Consider the following 19,285-nt stretch of genomic DNA (forward strand, 5'->3'; position numbering starts at 1 on the left):
ATACTATGTTTCCCTCACACAACCCCTGCCACAAATACACATGCAAATCCTATATATTGTTGGGGGCTTAATAGTGATACACTGTGTTTCATCACATTATTACAACTTTGCAAGACCTTTGCATGCAACACTTAATAACACTGGCTCTGCTAAACACTGTTCCGGAGATTACTTACATAGCTCTAGTATTGGCATCCATAGTAGTGCTATGGGCCAAATCCTGCCATTCGCAACTTCATTCAAATGCATGTTTCTAGCAGTTCAAGACAGACCAAGCATTGGATTTCACCTATGCAAGAGAGTAGGATTGGTCCCATTCATTTAGTTAAGTCAAAGAAGGTTTTGCACCTGAGGTTTTCTGAGCTGAACTCTGATTCCAGGAAACGAAGGAACTGGTCTCGGCCTACTGGGTCCTTCAGCACCTCATCCATGGAGAAACCCCATCTTTTCACACGCTGCTGACTAGGTTCTTTGCTGTTTGGAGAGAGAAGGGAAAAAACAGATGGAATGCACATTTCTGCCTGCTGTCAGAGCAGCTGCTGCTGTTTCTGTTAAGCAGCAAAGGGAGGAAGATTATCAGACAAGGAGATGGTGGGGTTTTTCCAAGATTTTGCGGAAACACAAATTAGCAAATAACATACAAAAAGAAGCTATAAAGATCAGGATCATCATTAAAGCAGCTGTACTATCTGGGTACATAGCAAAACAAGACAGACAGTGAATGATACGATTTTCAGTGTAATTTCTGGTAGGTTTCATGTAAAGAACAGCATGCCATACTTGAATAATTATTCATTATGCACTTCTTATGTATCTCCTCAAATGTACCTTGGGATTTCTTATATGTCAAGGCAGAAATCTGCCAGCAGTGTTCCCTGGGCCGATGGTGGGCTCCAGGGCATCTCCTTGTGTTCTACAGTGCTGGCTGGTCACTTGGAAATGGCTTCAGATTTTCAGTTCCACATTTGCATCAAAAAAAAGCAGTTTCACTAAGGAGCAGTGCAGAAAAGATTTCTAAATATGGTTACTGCTCTGTGGCCTTTTATTTTTCAGTGCCTCTGATTTTTGGATGCCTACCTCTTGGAAGACTAAAAAGCCTCTCACTCCCACCCTCCATGATAATCACTCTTCCTTTCTGTCTCAGCTGGGACACTGAGATGCAGACTCCCCCAAAATCACTAAGAATCTTTCTCCTCAATTATTTCTTAATACAACCTTACTTACATAAGATGTTTGAATTGCCAGACATGTCGCAGAGATGCCTATGGGGAGAGGCAGTGCCGGGGAATCACAATGAGGATCCTACAAGACAGTCTACATCAAAGCATAATCTGGGCTCACAAAATGTTTGAAAGCTTCTGGTGTGATGGCGTCATACTATGAGACAACCACAAAAACAGAGCTCAGCTGCTCACGTTTGTGACAGTAGAGCCATTGTTAACAGTACATATCTATTAAACTACATGTCTCATCATGTCCACAGTGATTCCTAATCCTGGAGCCTCAGGGGACAGTGGCGATCTGTGCTGAAGACAAATAAGCCAAAGGGGTAAATAAAATGCCCGCTTTGATTTTCTCTTGGTGTAAAGATTAAGCAAAACTGATGGGCACGTCCTCACTCGAAGTGCAGATCATTTGGGATGGCTCCTCCTGCACTTGCCCAGGAGCCAGCAGTGCTGCAGACAGGGGCACAGATGCCAGCCTACCTGTTAAGTGAGCCAGCACGGGCGCGTGAAAGCCATATTTGTGCGGAGCTATGCACAAGCTAAGATCAGGAAATTTCCTGATGAATCCAGAGATCTCTGGCTGCTCTTCTTGCTACTGCACAATGTTCTAGCATGAACAAAAAAGCCAAAGTGCTGTCTAGAATTGAAGGCTTTCCGTGATGTTTCCTGAGTCCTGAGTGCCATGAAGGATGAACTGTAGTGGCACAGGGTTGTCCATACTCAGCAGCTGGCCTTGCCATTAGAAGTGAGAGGCTCTTTGTTTTCCTGAGCAAGGGCTCTGCTCTCCTAACTGAGGAAACAACTTTGCAGGCAACACAAGGGGAACTCAGGGATCACTTAATTATTCATGCAAGTTGCAACTAGATGCAGATGCAGTGAGTTCTCTTACAATAGAGAATAAAATGGAAATACAGAGCTGTTTGTTCTTCCATCTCCCAAGAATACAACTTTCTTTTTTTCATCAGCAGGAGAATCAACTTCCTTAACTCTGAAATTGTAGCAGAAGCCAAGTATTTATTTTAAATGCCTATAAGGCTGTGACATCAGCTTAATTGTATTCTTCAGGGACAGACATCTTTTCTGAGATTTGCAGCTACCTCAACAGATGTGGTTATAACAGATGCCTGGATTACCTTGTGGGTGGGGGTTCCTCCGGAGAAGTATTTTGCAGGGGCTATAACTGGTTCTAGCCCTGCTAGGGAGGATGGAGAAAATGAGCGAAACTGACTAGAAAGGAAATTATAAAATATTAAAGTTACATGAGGAGAGGCAGAGATTAGGGAAGTTTCTGTGACTACCAGAGAAGCAAGTGAAAAAATCTTTCACATCCCAGACCATATGGCTGTTAAACAGGGAAGAAAACTTGCCCCTTTCCTGGAACATGGATTCACTATGAATTAGCTTTCTTAGGCTGGTAGCTTCTTAAACTTTACATTATTATTCAAGAATAGACAGGATTAGATCTGGCATTCTCTTTTCAAAGATTTGCTAAAGTGAACTCCCTGTTCAGATCTGGTGCCAAACAGCAGCAGCTAAACGCTAGGAGAAGCTGCTCAGCACTTCCAGTAGCTGGCCACAGCATGTGAGCGAGTACTGAAGGTGGTATGTGGCATGGCAATTCCATGCTGTGATACTGCTAGGTACAGAGGCAGGCAGGACAATTCTAGCCCCACTACAAGGACTGTGGATAGCCTATGATGGCAAGACATGTAGACACTGGCCAGACTTCCCTTGCACCAGCATCACGTGGGCAAAAGATCTAAATTGCAGTGCTGTGCTTGTTTTTTTGGAGAAACTGAGGTGCAAGGCATTGGAGGTCCTAGTGTCATTCCTCCTCCTTTTCATCTATTAGACACCATAACAGAGACAAGCCAGTTTGTTCACTAACAGGTGAGGCCCAAACTCACTTTCATCATCTATTACAATTCTGACCTGCCAGGTCTCACACATTATGTGTGAGCTACACTCCTCTGGCTCCTGTGCCAAATCCCCCTCCGCACAGCAGGAACAGTCACTGCCCTATGACCCATCCTATTCTGCCAGTAGCATCTTTCATGGGATCCCAGGACAGGAGCAGGGCTGGAGCACTGCAGCTGGGGGAGGACCAGAGAGCAGGCTCTCAAGGGTCAAAGGAGATGTGCTAGAACAATATTTCTTAGCAGTATACTAGATCTGTGGACTCTTAGACCTAGGTCTGTGCATGTCCTTGACAGGCATGAGAGCATCCACTACCTGACTTAGAGAGTACCACACATCAGGTCATACGGCAGTGGAAAGGCTGAATAATTCACACAAGAAGTGATAAAGCATAAGCTCCTGTTTAAACCTTAGCTATGTTACTTGTACCCTGTAAAGTTACACACAGCTTCCTATCCAAACAGGGCAGTGAAAGAAGCATACAAACAAAACGGCAAGACAACTCTAACATTACTTAAAACCACCGATTCTTACCTCATTTCAATGTCCCACAATGCTGCATCATCACTTATCCAGGGATTGGAAGGCTCAGCAGGAGTTATAAACGGGTCATATTCCACATATTGCTCTGTGTAGGCTATTAAACTGCGACAAAACAAAATAAAAATAAAATAAAATAAAATTAAAAGAAAGAAAAAAAATTGGGGCCTGGATACTGAGTCACATGTCAGAGAGGTACAGATTTTCTTTTTTTTCTTTTTTGTGTGCTTCTTTTTATTTTTTGTAGGGATTAGTCAGCTTCTCAGCAACCACAGCAGTCCCTTTTCCCAAGGATGGTGCATGCAAGGATTCCTCTGCAAACGCGCACCAGCTCACTGCAGTATCTTCCTGAAGCTCATCTCTGTTGAGGTGCCCATAAAAAACCCAATGAAGCGACAACTGGTCCCCCAGAAAGCCACCGGATGGCTGTGAAGCGCATGTCCTCCTGTTCATTTGTTGCCTCTTGCCCTTTTGGGTTTTGCAGACTTTTGCATCCACTTAACTTTATGCGTTATGAGTAACTCATCTAAATAGGGTCATGTGCTGTATGTAGCTAAGAATATACTTAAATCTTTGGAGGATCACGGTCCTGAATGTCAAAGCTTCAGGCTATAGATGATTTTTTTTGTTACATTGGTATATTGTTTAGTCTAATGGCACTATTGTAAAATACTTCAACAGTAGTTTATAATAATTAACTTGGAATGTAGTAAATTATATGCATGTTGGAAAAACACCTGACCTTTATACTGGCTTGCTTCATGATGAGCAAGATAAGACATATAGCCTCTAATCCTCACTAGGATGAGATTCAAAGAGCTTCCTGGGAAAAGGACTGTGCTTGCATAAGTGATTCAGGAATTCCACTGGGGTTGCAGCTAGGGGCGCATTTTTACAAAAGAAAGACAGCATATATGAAATAAATCAAAAGAAATTTGTCCTAGACCATATTGGAAATACTCTAAGGCACTTTTTAATTTTTTTTGCCTAGGTCTGCCAAGTAATTAACTAAGTTAATTGAGTCTCATCATACTGAACAACTAATCTACTTGCATCGTGATTGTCCATGCTAAACCTTACCTCTGGTCTTCCACATCTCAAAAAGGTAGGAGAATGAAAAGACCCCGTGAAACAAAGGGTCACAAAAGGCAGAAAGTTTCCCTGACCTGCTCTACAGTAATTATTTCTTTTTGTTTGTCCTAGCTCTTATCATGAGGCATTAAAATCACACACTTTTGTAACCACAGCAGGTTCCCATTGCCCCTCAGGGCACTCAGGGCTGTCTCATCTCATTTCATTAATTACATTTCATGACTGCTGTGGGTCAAGGGTTGGAGGAGGGAGCAGCGTCCAATTTCAGAAAGCAGCAGCAATCCCTGAGACATCAATGAGAGAGAGGGTTGGTTAAAAAAAAAACCAACAAAAAGGATCAATCAGAAGACATCTGCTGTGAAACTTGAATTGCTCCTAATAAAATAATAAGAAGGCATCAGAGGTACTAGCACAAGTACTAGAAAATATAAATGGGGAAAAAACTAAATTAGATGAAACAAGGGGGAACTGCTAAGCACATTTTTCTGATTCAGTATAATGACAGCAGCAGAATCACTGCCTTATTGTCTACAGCAAGCTACAGGCAGGGACTCCTAAGGGAAAGCATTTCTGTCAAAATGCAGACCTGGACTTCTGGACTTTCAGGTGATGCACTGCAATTCTGGTAGAAGAAGCTGTGGGAAGAGTTCCCTGAAGGTTGCAGAACTTGCCTTGAAAACCCAACTGTTTTGCAATCAGGGGGCCCTGCTGAGCCTTCACAGCAACTTTGAGGAACTGAGAGGACGGCACTGATTTTCACCTAGGGAGCTGAGATTGCGTGGGAAGATGCTCTGGTTTTCCCCAGCCATGTCTGTGATGTCACATGTAGTGGAATTGCACTAACACTGCACGATGCAGTCTGGGAAAACAGCAGCTAGGAATATATTGATAGTTTTGCTCAACAGTTCCCATATCTCACTGCCAAATCCTAAACCTGACAGTGTGCAGGTCCCGAGTGGGGAGAAAGGAAGTGTAAGAAAGGAGAAGAAAACTGTTTCCAAGGTGCCTGGACCAGCTGAGGAATGCCTGCTCCCACAGCTGCTGCAGGTCTACTCCTAGAAGGGAAACAACGAGGAGGGGGAAGAGTAACTTTAGTAGCAGCCATTTATTTCATGGAAGCTAGGGATGAGCTTTTGAGAGCCTTTCCATTCCTCTTCTGCTGAACAAGGGCTATCCCATAGAATAGCATGCATTAATGGAAAATGTGACTGGTCTACCACTATTAAAATAATTTATATCTTATTCCTATAACAGAATAGATAGCAGCTTATTTCCCCCACTACCCCCTGCCTCATGTACTCCTCATTACTTCCCTCACCCCACCTGAAAGTGCCTTTGCGCTGTACTGAAAAAGTGGCAGGTGGTGCCACTGTCAGGCTTGGCTGCCTAAAGGAGCTTGCCAAGAAGTTGTCTCCTGCACCCCAGTTTGCCACACTCTCACTTAGAGTCCTGCCAAGCCATTGGACTCGCCAGCCCCTCCACTTCCCTCCCGCCTACTCTGTGACACCCCACGTCCAGCTGCCCTGCCCACCACTCCCCGCACCAAGCCCTGGGACCCTCCAGCAATGCTGCCATCCAAAGTCATCACAAAACCAAACACTTACTCACAAGATATAAATATCAAAACCATGATTTTCATTGTTTATAATTTCAAAATGAAACTTTCAAAACAGGAGAAAAGAACTTTTTGATTGTTCTGATTTTATTTACTTTTCTCCTGGTTATCAATTTGCACCGGTTTTGATAGCAACATTTTCTTCTCCAATTTGGATCAATTTTAAAAAAAGCCCAAAGCCCTTTCAAAGCAGGAAAATTTTCTGTCCAGTTTTACTGAAAATTAATAGGGTTTTTTGGCATGGACAATTTTACATTTATAATGTCAGTAGCTCCTAATGAACTTGAACAATAGGTGTGTTATGTGGACAGGATCTGATGGTCACAAGTAAAGGAGTTTTACTGAGTCCATCTTATTGAGTAAATACCTACCTAGAAAAAATTCAAGCAAAACAGATCTGTTTGCTTGTAAATTACCCACCTGGAAATTATTACTGTCTCGGCATATTAGGGTCATTGTAAGTAAATTCAGTACAAATTGACATTTTTTTGGTAAAGCCAAATGTATCTTCTTGATAAAAAAGAACCAGAAAGCCCAAAACATAAATATGAACGCGTCAATTTCAATCATACAATATAGCCTATGCAGGATTTCAGGGAGCCTCTGAACATTTTCTATTTAATTGTATAAATTTTCATTTTAATTGTTAAACTTTATGAACCAATAAGAACTTACTTTGGGGCTCTCAACATTTAATTTGCCTAGTTTAGTGCACACACCCTAATTACAGGTGCAAGCACTGCAAAGCACATATCATAGGGTAATCTCTTTTTAATTTGCTTAAATAAAAATTCCTCTATTATTTCTCTACAAGGCACCAGCCTTTATCATGTCCCTCATGTTCAACACAGTTTTGCTCGAGAAGTGATGTACTGAAGAGCATGCCGATCCCCACATTTGTCTCAGCGATTCTCCTGCAAATGTGCGTAACTTACAGGTATCTAAGTAAAGGAGCTGTCATTCCCAATGAAATCTGAGCTTGTTCTTTACCTGTTCATACTTTCCTACTGGAACTAAATATTCTGCAAGTCAGATTGTGCCCTGATTGCCTCTATGAGAAAGCCACCTCTTAAAACACTGCCTTGAGTAGGCCAGGTACAATACCAGCACTTTCCCACAGGGTTTCATATATGTAAGTGGGAGTAGAAACTGGCCCTACAACCCCATTATGAATCAGACAACGAACATAATGCACAACAAGATGCAAATGCAGCTCCCTCCCCAGAGCTGTGCCAGACTAACACGAGATGCACACTGAGAGTTCACCCACAAAAGAAAAAAAAGAGTATTTTCAAATTGAAATAGGAATTACTTTGCTGCAAATAAACTTTAGGGTTGTGCAAGGGTGGGAAACAAAAGTACTGCAAGAGTTCTTTCTTTTGTGAATAATATTTCTTTTGCTCCTACAGTACAACAGCATCCTCATTTTTCACCTGCTTTTTCTCAGTGGCAGAAGAGCAAGTGCAGAAGTGACACCGGTCAGCAGACAGGCAGCACGGCTGGTCAAGGAGTGGGAAGGATGGATGCAGAGAGAGGGGACCAGCCTTTGTGCGTTCCTGCCTGCTCTCTATTTCTGGAAATGCCAAACTGGAGAGAAGGAAAGAATGGGAAATCATGCAAACAGGGACACTCACCTTTCTGCTACTTTGGACATCTTTAAACAATGTCTCTCTATCTGCACATTCAGGAAAGTTATCTGAAGAGAGAGATGACAAGGACATTAACAATCCATCAGCTCTACAGCATGCATTGACAATATCCTAATACACTATTGATTTCTCTTTCCAAACAGCTAGAAAGTAACTCAGAAGGAAATGGGACCCTTCCCTAGGTATTAGAAGAAACTTATTAATTGCTTCCAACAGGAATCTCCATTTCCTATGGCAAAGCCCCAGGGGAAGCTTCAGAGGACCTAATTAAAAGTAGGAAAGGCACGTATTTGGGGCCGAGGTTCCTAGACTACTCAGGGTGCAATATGATCCCCTTTTTACACCACACTCCTCTCTTCCATTTCTCTGACTGGCACCACAAGACCAATAAAGGCTTTACAGCACATTAGCACTCTGCTATGAACTAGTTTTTCACAGCACCCTGGCAGCCTATGTTGCCTATGATGGAAAAGGTCAAGGAATTTAGTGTTCAGGTTTAGTTCAGAAGACGATCCTAAAACTGGCTGCCTAAAAAACATGTTTAAAGCTGCCTTTATTAAAACGCTGACCTTGTGACTCCTGTCTGTACTTCAGTGTGCTGCTGCTTGTTGCAGGAAAGTAATTTTGAGGGACAGCTCCCTGGGTCAGGGCAAGGATGTGCGAGTTGGCTGGCCATTCCTTGGAGTGATTGTGCAAATAACTTTTTCCTAGTTCCCCAAAAGCTCTGACTGTACGGTCTAACAGTCACACACCAAACGATGCCTTTCCTCACCACCCGTCCCCAGCCTGTGCCCCAGTATGCCAGCTTCTTCCCTAGCCTTTGTCACTGCCCATTTTTCAGGCACCCTCAGTGAACTGGAAATTAATCTGTCTGCTGGTCCACAGACAGAGTAACAGCAGATTCAAAGGTCAGTATTATGCATAACACATATCATCATACAACTGCACTGTTCAATGAATCTATCTATCTATCTAATTAAATACTTCTTTACATAAAGTATGTGAGAATCAAGGACAGGTAAAGCATACAATTGGTTTTGCTGGTATCTCAAAAACTGTATATGCTTTTTTCTTTTTTTTTTTTTCTTTTTTTCTTTCTTTTTTCTCCAGATATCAATTCTCAGAAGTTGCCACCTAGCCATCTACTTACTTGTTTCCGGACATCCTCTTTTGTAGTTTTGCGTACAGGTTGGGAGGGCATGTGTACAGGGCTTTGGGGCTGAGACTCCTCAGTAACCCCGTATACAGACTGTGAGGAACCAATAAACAAACAGAAGAGATTACAGCATTTCCCTCTGTCATGCAATGAGGCAAAATGCAGTATGCAAAGCACTAAAATAACAACCAGCAACTTCCTACTGTTTATATCCACACAGGTCAATAATCATTCAGCCTGGAGCAAAATTTACAGATCAGACAGTGCTTGCAGACACCTGCACTTGGAAGGTCTGCAGGCATGTTAAGAAAAGAGATTATTTTAAATGTTAAAATGTAGCTGATAATTTTGAGGGGCTCTGAAGGCTTTGTGTCAATGCTTGCAGGATGAACACTGCGAGTGGTCACTGTTGTGAACCAAGTGGAGAAAGAAAAGACTAGAAACTAACCCTATGGCATTTTCTTTCACTTGGTTTAATTTCTTGTTGTAAAACTACACATCGAAGAAAGTTCTTAACCAGGTGTCAATAGGTCACGTTCATGTGAACCTTTCTAAACAAATACCTTCAGATTGAGTTGTAGCCATTCATTTTCAGGACAGAAACCTGCACTGACAGTAATACCAGTTACCTTTTCAATTAGTGTTTTTTATTCAAAATTTATAGGAGACATATGAACAGCTCTGCTGCAATATAACTACCAATGGAAGTTCAGGAGTCTGGTGTCCCCTCTAAAACAGGTAACAAGTGACAGGACAAGAGGAAATGGCCTCAAGTGGTGCCAGGGAAGATTTAGGCTGGGTATTAGGAAAAATATCTTAACTGAAAGAGTTATCAAGCACTGAGAAATGCTGTCCAGGGAAGTGGTTGAGTCACTGTCCCTGGAGGTATTTAAAAGATCTGTAGGCGCAGCAGCTGGGGACACGGCTTAGTGGAGGACTTGGCAGTGTTAGCTTTACAGTTGGTCTCGATGATCTTAAGGGTCTTTTCCAACCTAAACGATTCTGACTTTATATACATAGAAGAGCTATAACTTTCTGGAAGTCCAAGACACCCAAGTTGCTAATGATCCAGCCTTTGAAATGATTAAGGCTGGTAAACAGCTCTGAAAAACCTGTGCCCAAATAATTTCTGAAAATGGGACCTAGGTACTTTTGCCAATTCTTTTTAATTTTACAGGAGGGCAGAGCCAGCAGACATCTGGGACTCAGAGCTCCTTAATGACCTTCTCAGCTCTACTCACCATCCAGTCTGTACTACTATGCTGGTAAAATGGGAATAGCAAATTCACCAATCAGAACAAAATGAACTGATATTTGAAAAACACTTTTATTGGTTCCTATTGAGTAAGTCTGATATACTGTAGGTGTTAAGTGTGATTTACATTAGAAACAAAATAAAACAAACCACAATAATCCCCTGCAAAAGAAACCAAAACCAGAAACTCAAACTGACCTTTTTCACCTTCTGTGGGTTTTTCATACGGCGACACTTTCTAATGTCCATTTCTGTGGTGTTCACACAGCCCGGCTGAAAAGAGATGGTAATCGTATTACTCCTCTGTTCGCTATCTTCATGCTACCTTACCTTTCTAAAATATACAATTAGATCTTGTCCAAAACCCCTTCCTGAAGTTTGTGTCCCATAAATTATCCTTGCTAAGCAAGAGACTGCACATACCCAAAGTTGGCATCTCAGCATCCAATCCATTTACTCATAACTTTGGCACCAAAAGGAAATATCTCAGCTAAGACGGGAGCTTTTTCTAGCAAGTTTGAGCCAGACTGGGTAAGCTGTTTTTCTTTTGTACGTATAAACAATCTTCAAAAGTTCACATTTATCATATATTTCCAAATCAATAGTTCCATGCATGCACAAGCCTAGAATGTCTAAAATAATCTTGTAGACACTTGGTGTGTTTTGAAGTGTGAGGAAAATCCATGTGGTGATTTTAAAGGCAGTGTTTTTGTGCATGGCACAGTGCTTACTAGTATTAAAACTTCGCTGTCACAACATGGAAAGTCTCATAATTCAAAATGAAGCTTTACCACAGGCCTGTGCACATCCCAGAATGCTCTTTCCTGGCTGTCCAAGATCTTTCTTTCTGTTTTATCCTTTTTCCTGTCGATTCTGAAAACAAAAGCATAAACATATGAGTCAGTGTACAAGTAATGCTTTCTTCTTTTGTTACAGTTCCTAGCTGGGGTCTTTAACCCCATCAGAAAAAAACAACCAACACCCAGAAATCCACCTTTTTTAACAGCAATGCCACCCTCCCACTTGCAAGGCCATGTGCCATGAACAAAACATCACTGACCTTTATTCCAATATGTGTTAAAAAAGATTCTCCTACGAACGTGGAAAATTTATTTTGACATCTCTTTTCATCTGGTGAGGAAAACAACTTTTCCCAATACTCTGTTCCCAGACCCTGATTTGACAAGCTGGGGAAGTTCATGGGTTTGGCTCTGTCAGAAGCCCCACTGGAACCTCTTTACGCCAGGTGAAGCTCTGGGCTGGAGCTGGACAGAGCTCCACATCAGGAGGTCTCATCGTACCCCAGTGCCCCAGCAGCACCACTGGCATTCCCAGCAGCAACAGCAAGAGCAGCACTTGTGTCCCTCCTTAACAGCTTTGAACCCTAAAACCTGCTCCACCCCCATGCCCCAGTGTTGGCAGAGCAAGGGATGGCACCACGAGTGACGGGAGCTGAGCTCGCTGCATGGCCCCAAGCAAGCCAGCACTCGCCCAAGAGACACATGGTTGGGCACCTCAGTAACTCAGTAAATTCAGCCCTGATGCAGCCAGTGGATTGACTCGCTCAGAGCACCATATGACAGGCCACCCGAGGCTGTTCAATGCAACTGTTCCCCTATTTCTTGACAGCACTGAGCAATCTACCTCTGGTACTTCGCTCCCGCGCTCAGCCCTACACGTGAGCACAGCAAAGTCTCCACTGGCAGCAAGGCAGGCTGCAGGGAGACTGGCTGAGGCACGGGGAAGAAGGAACTGCCTCTCCTTCCAGAGCAGGATTGAAAAGCTGACAGTGTCCCTGTACTGGTTTCCCACATTGCTGCCACCCAGGGAAATCAAAGCAGTGAGGAAAAACCCCACACCAGCTGGGATTTGTGACCACCAGGTACTCTCCCTCTGTTTTTTGTTTGGAGGGGCAGTGATCCTTGGCAAAGTCTGTGCTAGAAATGTACCAAGAGGACAGGAAACAGCGGACTGAAACTGAAATTTCTGAACACCCCTCCCCACAAAAAGCCCAAGTCCTCCACAGTTCAGTATCACTCTCTGAATATCTCCCCACACAAGGCTGAGATGAGAAACCAGCGCTGCAGTGGCTCTGTACCCACACAAAGACAGAGCAGCTGCCGTACTGCACTGAGGACACAAGCACAGACACCCAGCCCCAAACTACTTTTTCTGAGTGAGTCCTTCACACCTGGCCAAAGAGGACGATTAAGTCTTCTGCCAGCCTTACACCACACACTGCACGCAAACGGGAGGGAGTCTTTGGAGGCCTCATGATCACCTTCATGGGGACTTTGTGCTCGACCCAAGTTCTCGGTTCATGTCCCCAGACTTACTGGTAACTCAGTATTTCACATTTTAAACTGAAGACACAACATAGACGCTCTGTGGCTGCAGTTTCTGAGCAATGTAGGTATAGCAATGGAAATCCTGTGTGTGCAAACACAGACATGGAAGGTGGAGCAGAACTTGATAAGCAGGAGGAATGCTTTCAGGTAATTTTGGTTTGTTTTCCTGTTTAGTTAACTCAGGACCATGAATTACACTGTGAAGTTCAGCCCTGCCTTGTTGGGAACCTAACCTGATGACTGAACCATTATTTGAACTGGGAACCAAGAAGCTGAAACTAGCCAGCAAAAAAAGTTGATAGTGGCCAGTCCACACTTAAGTTTCAAAGAAAACAGAAAGGAGAAAAGACAAGTAAGCAACAGAGATCATATAAAGAATCTGATATTTACATTTCTTTCTTAGGTAATAATTGTATGTTGTAGACAGAATGCAGAATTTTGTTTTGACTTAGATTTTCTTTTTTCATCTTAGCAATAAACCTTTAAGTAACTGGAAGTACAATTGCTATTGTAACTTCTAATTTTCTCTTCCAAACAGAACACTGGTATTCTGGTTGGAAAAAATCCCTTAATTACCTTGTAATTTAAAAGATAATTACCACATACTTAAATAGCGCATAATTACAATGTTATTAACCAAAGAATTAATCTAAATTCCAAAGGGTTAATCAAAGACAGAGACATATACCTCAGCCACACCCTCAAGAAACGATGCTCCTTAATTTTTTATCATCTAATGCTGAAAAAGCAAATTCCTTCTAATGGTACAGAGTGCCAGTACTGGTGTTCTCACGTGCCATGTTCACCAACCTTTCCATTTTATAGGTGGCAACTACACGCACAAAATGGACACGGAAGGTTTTAGGCACTAGTGTGCAACCCTGCCCCATATTCATTTTGCAGCAATAATGAAAAACATTGAAAGGCTTAAAACTGTTTTCACAGGGGAAGATGAGAAAAAAAAAATAGAGTTCGATTATGAGCAGAGGATAGGAAAACCCCAAATACTAAATCTGAGTAAGTTTCACATTAAGTTGTAACCAATTCTCCACACTAATTTAGTAGCACAAGGTGGACTGCAGAGGGCAGAGGTACAATGAAGTCAACTGAGCGTTGGTATAAATGAGAAAACCAAATCCAGTCTGATGTAAATACCACCCTCATAATCACTTTGAAGTGGCACTGTTTTAAAACTCAGAAATACCTTACCAGCCTAGAGTAACACAGACAGATGACAAAGTTATGTTCTTTCCACTTACACAAACCAGAAATACTACACAAAAGCAGAAGCAGAACGGGCAAGTGAATTGCCCACGCTGCCATGGTGAATTCCGGCTCAGGAGCTCCTGACCAACATTTCCATGTACAGATAATTAAACCCATCTTTCAGGCTCTGGCACAAACCTTCAGAATTGGCTCTCTTGTTTCTAGTCTGCCAGCGATTAAAATTCACCAACACCTTCTGAGCTTAGTCACAGTAAAGACTTTGACAAAGAAGTTTTATCTGTACAGAATCCCCTTCCCTTCACAGCTCTAAATAGTGGTGTGGTTCAGTGCTTCAGGTTTACTCACTTCACTTGGGCCTCAGCTTGCATGAAGATGAATTCCCACTTTCTTGCAAACGCTCTCTGAAGTCTTGCTAAGTTTTCCTGTCAAAAGATGAAAATAGTAAGAACTAATCCCCGTAATTACAACAACTGTTTAAGAGCACAGTTAGCATGGCAGGTGTTTTATTCAATTTATATATTTTTTTAAGCTGGAAAACTCAAGACACAAAGTCAATATTGGTTTCAGGTGAACTCTCTTGCAGGCAAAGCAAGGCTGTAACACATCCTTTCAGGCTGCAGCCCCATAGCTGCAGCCAAGAGGGCCCTGTCAGGGATAAGTAATGGAGTGTGATGAAGACAGCTTAAGCTCTACTATGAAAATAATGATGGACTTGTTCCCAAAAGATAACACTGAGAAGCTCTGTGAAGCTGATGACTTTCATTTCTGATAGCAGATGGCTGCCACCTGCATGTTTTCCTCACATCCCCACTTTCCCTTCCTCCCCCCACTGCTCTTTTCTCTTCAGGCTTTTGCTAAGGTGCAAAGCCTGAGCATCCCTTGCTTTGCTCAGTCCTGGTCGCCGCTGAGAGCCTTTCGCAGCTGCACAGCACTGAAGGCTGGGGATTGCCAGGATGATTCACAAAAGGAAATAGCTTGTTTGTCTGAACAATGAACGTATCTAACTGCAAAGACTGAGCCCAGATGCAGCCTTGCTCTACGCCTGAGTAAAAGCTCTGGTCCAGATCCATTACAGAGAGTGTTGTGATTTGAACACTTGGAGGTGGATGTGACTTCGTCACAGCTCAAGGTCAAACTCTGGACATGGCCAGAACCTCAGGCTCAAATGGCACCCTGAAGTCACATATCCACACCCACTCTGAGAAGGAGGCCTATGAGACCATTAAGCTGATGCTCTTCTCCATTATAGCTGGTTCAACTATTGCAAATTTTCATTGAAAATGAACACTATTAGTTCTACTGCTGTTCTTTTTATACCAATTCCCTTTATTTCAAGAAAGTGCTTAAGTGCATGCATTTCACTGCTAGAAGAAATCTTCCTATTATTTACTATAAACACATGTATAACACAAGGCATAAAGCTTGGCCCTGATATACCAACTCCATGTAAGAGTTTTAGTCCATATACACAGAAGAAAACAGCTAAGCAAATGATTTATAACTGTGCTGAAATGTGATAATTTCCTTAACTGTGGCGACAAGGAAGAACTACTTGAAATTATCTGCAAAACCAATTTTTTGTGTGTTTCTTGTTTTAAAATTTTGTTCTAAATTATGTTCACATGTGCCCTCTGGAGTAAATATGCCGAAGCCAATGAAACATCACCAATTAAAGCAATATTTGAATTGTGCATATGTTTGGCCAATTAAAAACGAAATTGAATGCAACTATGCAAGCTTAAGCCTATCTTCAAGAGCCCTGCTCTACCAATATAAATGGGGATTATCTATGAACGCTGCAAGCAGAACCTAAAAATAAAAAGATGTCCCCTGAGATGCTTTGTAGAGATTCTTTTTGGGAACTCTGGGTCAGTACTGATGTCTACAGAGGAGCATTCTCAAAAATGTGTACTAGATGTACATGGCTCCTTCCCACCCCCGTAAGCCTGTTTCTCTCACTTGTGCTTACATCTCCATTGCTGGATCTGCTTCAGCTCCCATAATGACTAGGAAGAGTCAGTGCCATTCTTATCTGATTGTCTCTAATTAACAGAACAAAGTTTGAATGCAGAAGTAATCTCTAATTGTGCAATGCAATATTCACAAGAAAAATGAGAGACTGCCAAGATCTAATTATTTGCCATCACTGGAGCATTGCTACTCTCAGTAGACAATGATGTGCAAAAGTACTTAGCCATAGCCTCGCTGCATGTGTGTGGGAGTGTGTGCGCTGCTGAACAGCCTTTTGTTGCTTTATGATAGATCTTTAGAGTACTTACAGTTAATTGGTTGGCTGTGAGCAATTTTAATGGTTTTAATAATGAAATCAGCAATATGCAGAAGAGAAAACTCAGCAAAAGGATGTGTAAGTGCATGCAGATTATTATATTCTTTCCTTTATGCCTGTACTTCAAGATTAGAACTCTTGGGAACTCTGGATGCATTTCCAGGGTGGACTAGATAAGTGGCAATTTTTGCATGCTCTTCACGAAAGGACCAAATGGCATATATATGTATCCATGTACACAGAAGTTCCAAAATGTAGATGGAAGAGGTCCATTCTTGGAACAAAATCCCAAAATACATGGAATATAAATGTTTTCATTGTAATAAACATGAACACAGAAGTCCACTAGAACCAGCTTTGGAAAACAACCCCTCCAACGAAAAAATCCACATTTGAAATTCAGCTGTCAAGCTAGTAAACAAAAAAAGTCAGTATGATACCAAGAAAAACTGAGCTGGTCAGAGTGTCACACTGCTGGTATTCAAAGAAACTCGCATCAGCCCTGCCCCTCTTGCCTCTGTCTTCCCACTCCTCTCCACCCAAACCCTGCAAAATCTGAAGCCAAGGTAGGGGACATTTTTATGACTCATCATTTCATAACAGTAAACATGCCTTGAATAAGCTTGGAGTCAGTTTTTTACATGACATATTGAAAACAGTCCAAGTCTAGTATCTGAAAACTTTCTTAACTAGATGGGTCAATGGCTTTTTAATTGCCCAGCAATGCACCTGAAAATCCATCAATTCCATGTGTCAATATCTGCTATATAAACCAGGAACTGTTAACTGGAAACAGGAAAACAAGGTAAACTTCTGTGTAATTTGCCCCAATCTTGGAGGTCTGGCTATACCACAGACACTTTACAGTGGGACACGGCAAAGCCAGGGCCATTCCCCAGTCATGTTTCTGATGTCTCCAGATCAGCCTTCACATGATTCTGACAACTGAAAAAAAGACACAGTAAAGGCTGACCCCAAAGCACAAATAGCAGCATTCAGTTGGCAAGCAAAGCTCTCCCTGAACCCCCCAGCTTTAAACTCTAGCAGCAGTGTACCTACGGCTTCATAATCCGCCAGCTCCAGCCGAGCTTTGTTCTGCATGGTCCGTTTGCAAAGATAGATGGCTAAAGGGAGAAACAGAATGGAAAACAATTACAGACAGATTATTAGTACTAGACCTTAAACCAGAAAAAAGTGGTCCATGCACTGTTCATTCTCATCAGAAAGCAATGTGAGCCAAGGAATGAGGGCTGAATACCCAGCTGACATTACCCACTAGTAATCTCAGAGGCCTTAAACATCTGGGACATCTCATTTAGAAGTGCTGAGAGTGGATGCCAGGACCTAACAAGATGTCTGAGAAAGGCACAATTGCTTCTGGGGCTGGTAAAAGACTTAGTATTAGCAACCTGTTCCCCTCAGTACTTTGAGAACATGCCTGCCAAAGTGAGCAGCCCTGCACTTCTTTTCCCCTTTTGTTGAAAAAAAAAAATATATTCAGGATATCACAAAGAAAACAGAAATACAGGCCAGATCTTATTAAAGGTACGGTATGAACATCTTCGATATGTTCCATCCACTTATTCTACAGATTTTAAATGGTTAAGAAAAGCCTTCTCACATTTCACCATAGGCAGACACTGCAGAAATTGATGTGGTTTGGGATTCTGAGGGTAAAGATGAGCCCAATGCACAACACCAAACCAGTCCCAGGCTGCCTTCTGGGAAACCCTCAGCTGAACTTGCTAGGTCACCTCATTTCCATTACAGGCTGAAACACAAGGAACCCAGCACACCCTGAGTATACAGCCAGGTCCGAACAATGTAATAGAGGTCCAGTGCTCTCATTCTGGGATGAATCTAGACATGAATTTTATAGCTTCCTTGTGTTTTGCTCATGCTGCAGGGCCAGGTACCTATTGTCCAACAGTGTACCAAACCAGAGCAGGGCAAAAGCCAAAGCAAGCATCATCTACAGAAAACTGTAATAAATCTTTTTCAGCTTTTTTTATGAAAACCAGGGGATTCGGGTCCATGGGTAAATACAGTTTTTTGACACCTTCATATAGGTTTTTCATTGGAAACCTCTCCTTCCACTGAAAATATATGAAAAAAAACCCAGTGCTACTCATGTAATTCTATAATTCTGATGTTATTCCTTTAATTCTAACATTCATATAATGAGATAATATTATTCATGGTAAACAGAGCTGATCAGTTATATATGTTTATACATCTCAAGGGCAGTTTCCTCTGCAAGCCATGTACAACACCAAATAAAGTGTGAGTCAGTCATCTCACAGTTTTCTTCATGCTAGGCAGTGACCTGCCCATTAGCAAGTTAGTTCCTGCCCTGTGAGTGGATCCATGCAAATAAAAAAAGTACGAAGTGCTGCTGGGATTTCAGTTTTATTTGGGTCTACTGCTAGTTTGGGATTAATTCTGGGAAGACCCCATCTGTACAGACCTCTGATATGCAAAGACTGATTACAAGCATATGCTAGAGCTTTCTGGGACAGATGAAAATCTGTCACTCCAGGGCTCAGAGCTAATGCAGCTGCAGCTTGTCCAGCTGTAGGCCAGCTCATACAGGGCTATATTTTGAGGTGTACTGCTCCACTCGATGCCCCTGCAGCACAATAATCTGACTGTGAAACCAGTTATTTATCAGATACTATAGGAAAAATCAAAACTTCCCTCTTCAGATTGTTATTCTGATATTGACAGAATACATATTTGGCACAGTTCAGACAGTTATATATGGTGACTGTAAAATCTGGACAGTGTTTTGCATATAATGAACAGCATCATGTTTTCTCCTAAGCAGTTCCCTTACTGGGATAAACACATAAGTCTGTGTTATCTTCCCTGCAGATGAGAGCTCCAAATGAACTATCACATGACAGACACCATCGGAGGCTACTTCTCCACCCCAGCAAATGATTTCCAGAATCCATAATGATGAGTAATTAT

The 19,285-nt window shown here is 42.2% G+C and overlaps 1 protein-coding gene across 2 annotated transcripts in view; it reads right to left on the reverse strand.

The window, feature by feature from the left end:
- RGS6 (regulator of G protein signaling 6) overlaps positions 1-19,285 on the reverse strand; it is a 284,113-nt gene that overhangs the window by 52,528 nt on the left and 212,300 nt on the right. For both annotated transcript variants that reach the window (XM_055716872.1, XM_055716873.1), the window contains exons 7-14: positions 17,372-17,436; positions 14,371-14,447; positions 11,242-11,323; positions 10,649-10,723; positions 9,190-9,288; positions 8,025-8,086; positions 3,678-3,788; positions 349-474 (exon numbers count right to left, since the gene is read on the reverse strand). In XM_055716872.1, coding sequence (XP_055572847.1) covers positions 349-474; positions 3,678-3,788; positions 8,025-8,086; positions 9,190-9,288; positions 10,649-10,723; positions 11,242-11,323; positions 14,371-14,447; positions 17,372-17,436 — 697 coding nt within the window. The remainder of the gene's footprint in view (positions 1-348; positions 475-3,677; positions 3,789-8,024; positions 8,087-9,189; positions 9,289-10,648; positions 10,724-11,241; positions 11,324-14,370; positions 14,448-17,371; positions 17,437-19,285) is intronic.

The sequence above is a fragment of the Falco cherrug genome, chromosome 7 (assembly GCF_023634085.1).
Source record: "Falco cherrug isolate bFalChe1 chromosome 7, bFalChe1.pri, whole genome shotgun sequence".
NCBI lineage: Eukaryota > Metazoa > Chordata > Aves > Falconiformes > Falconidae > Falco > Falco cherrug.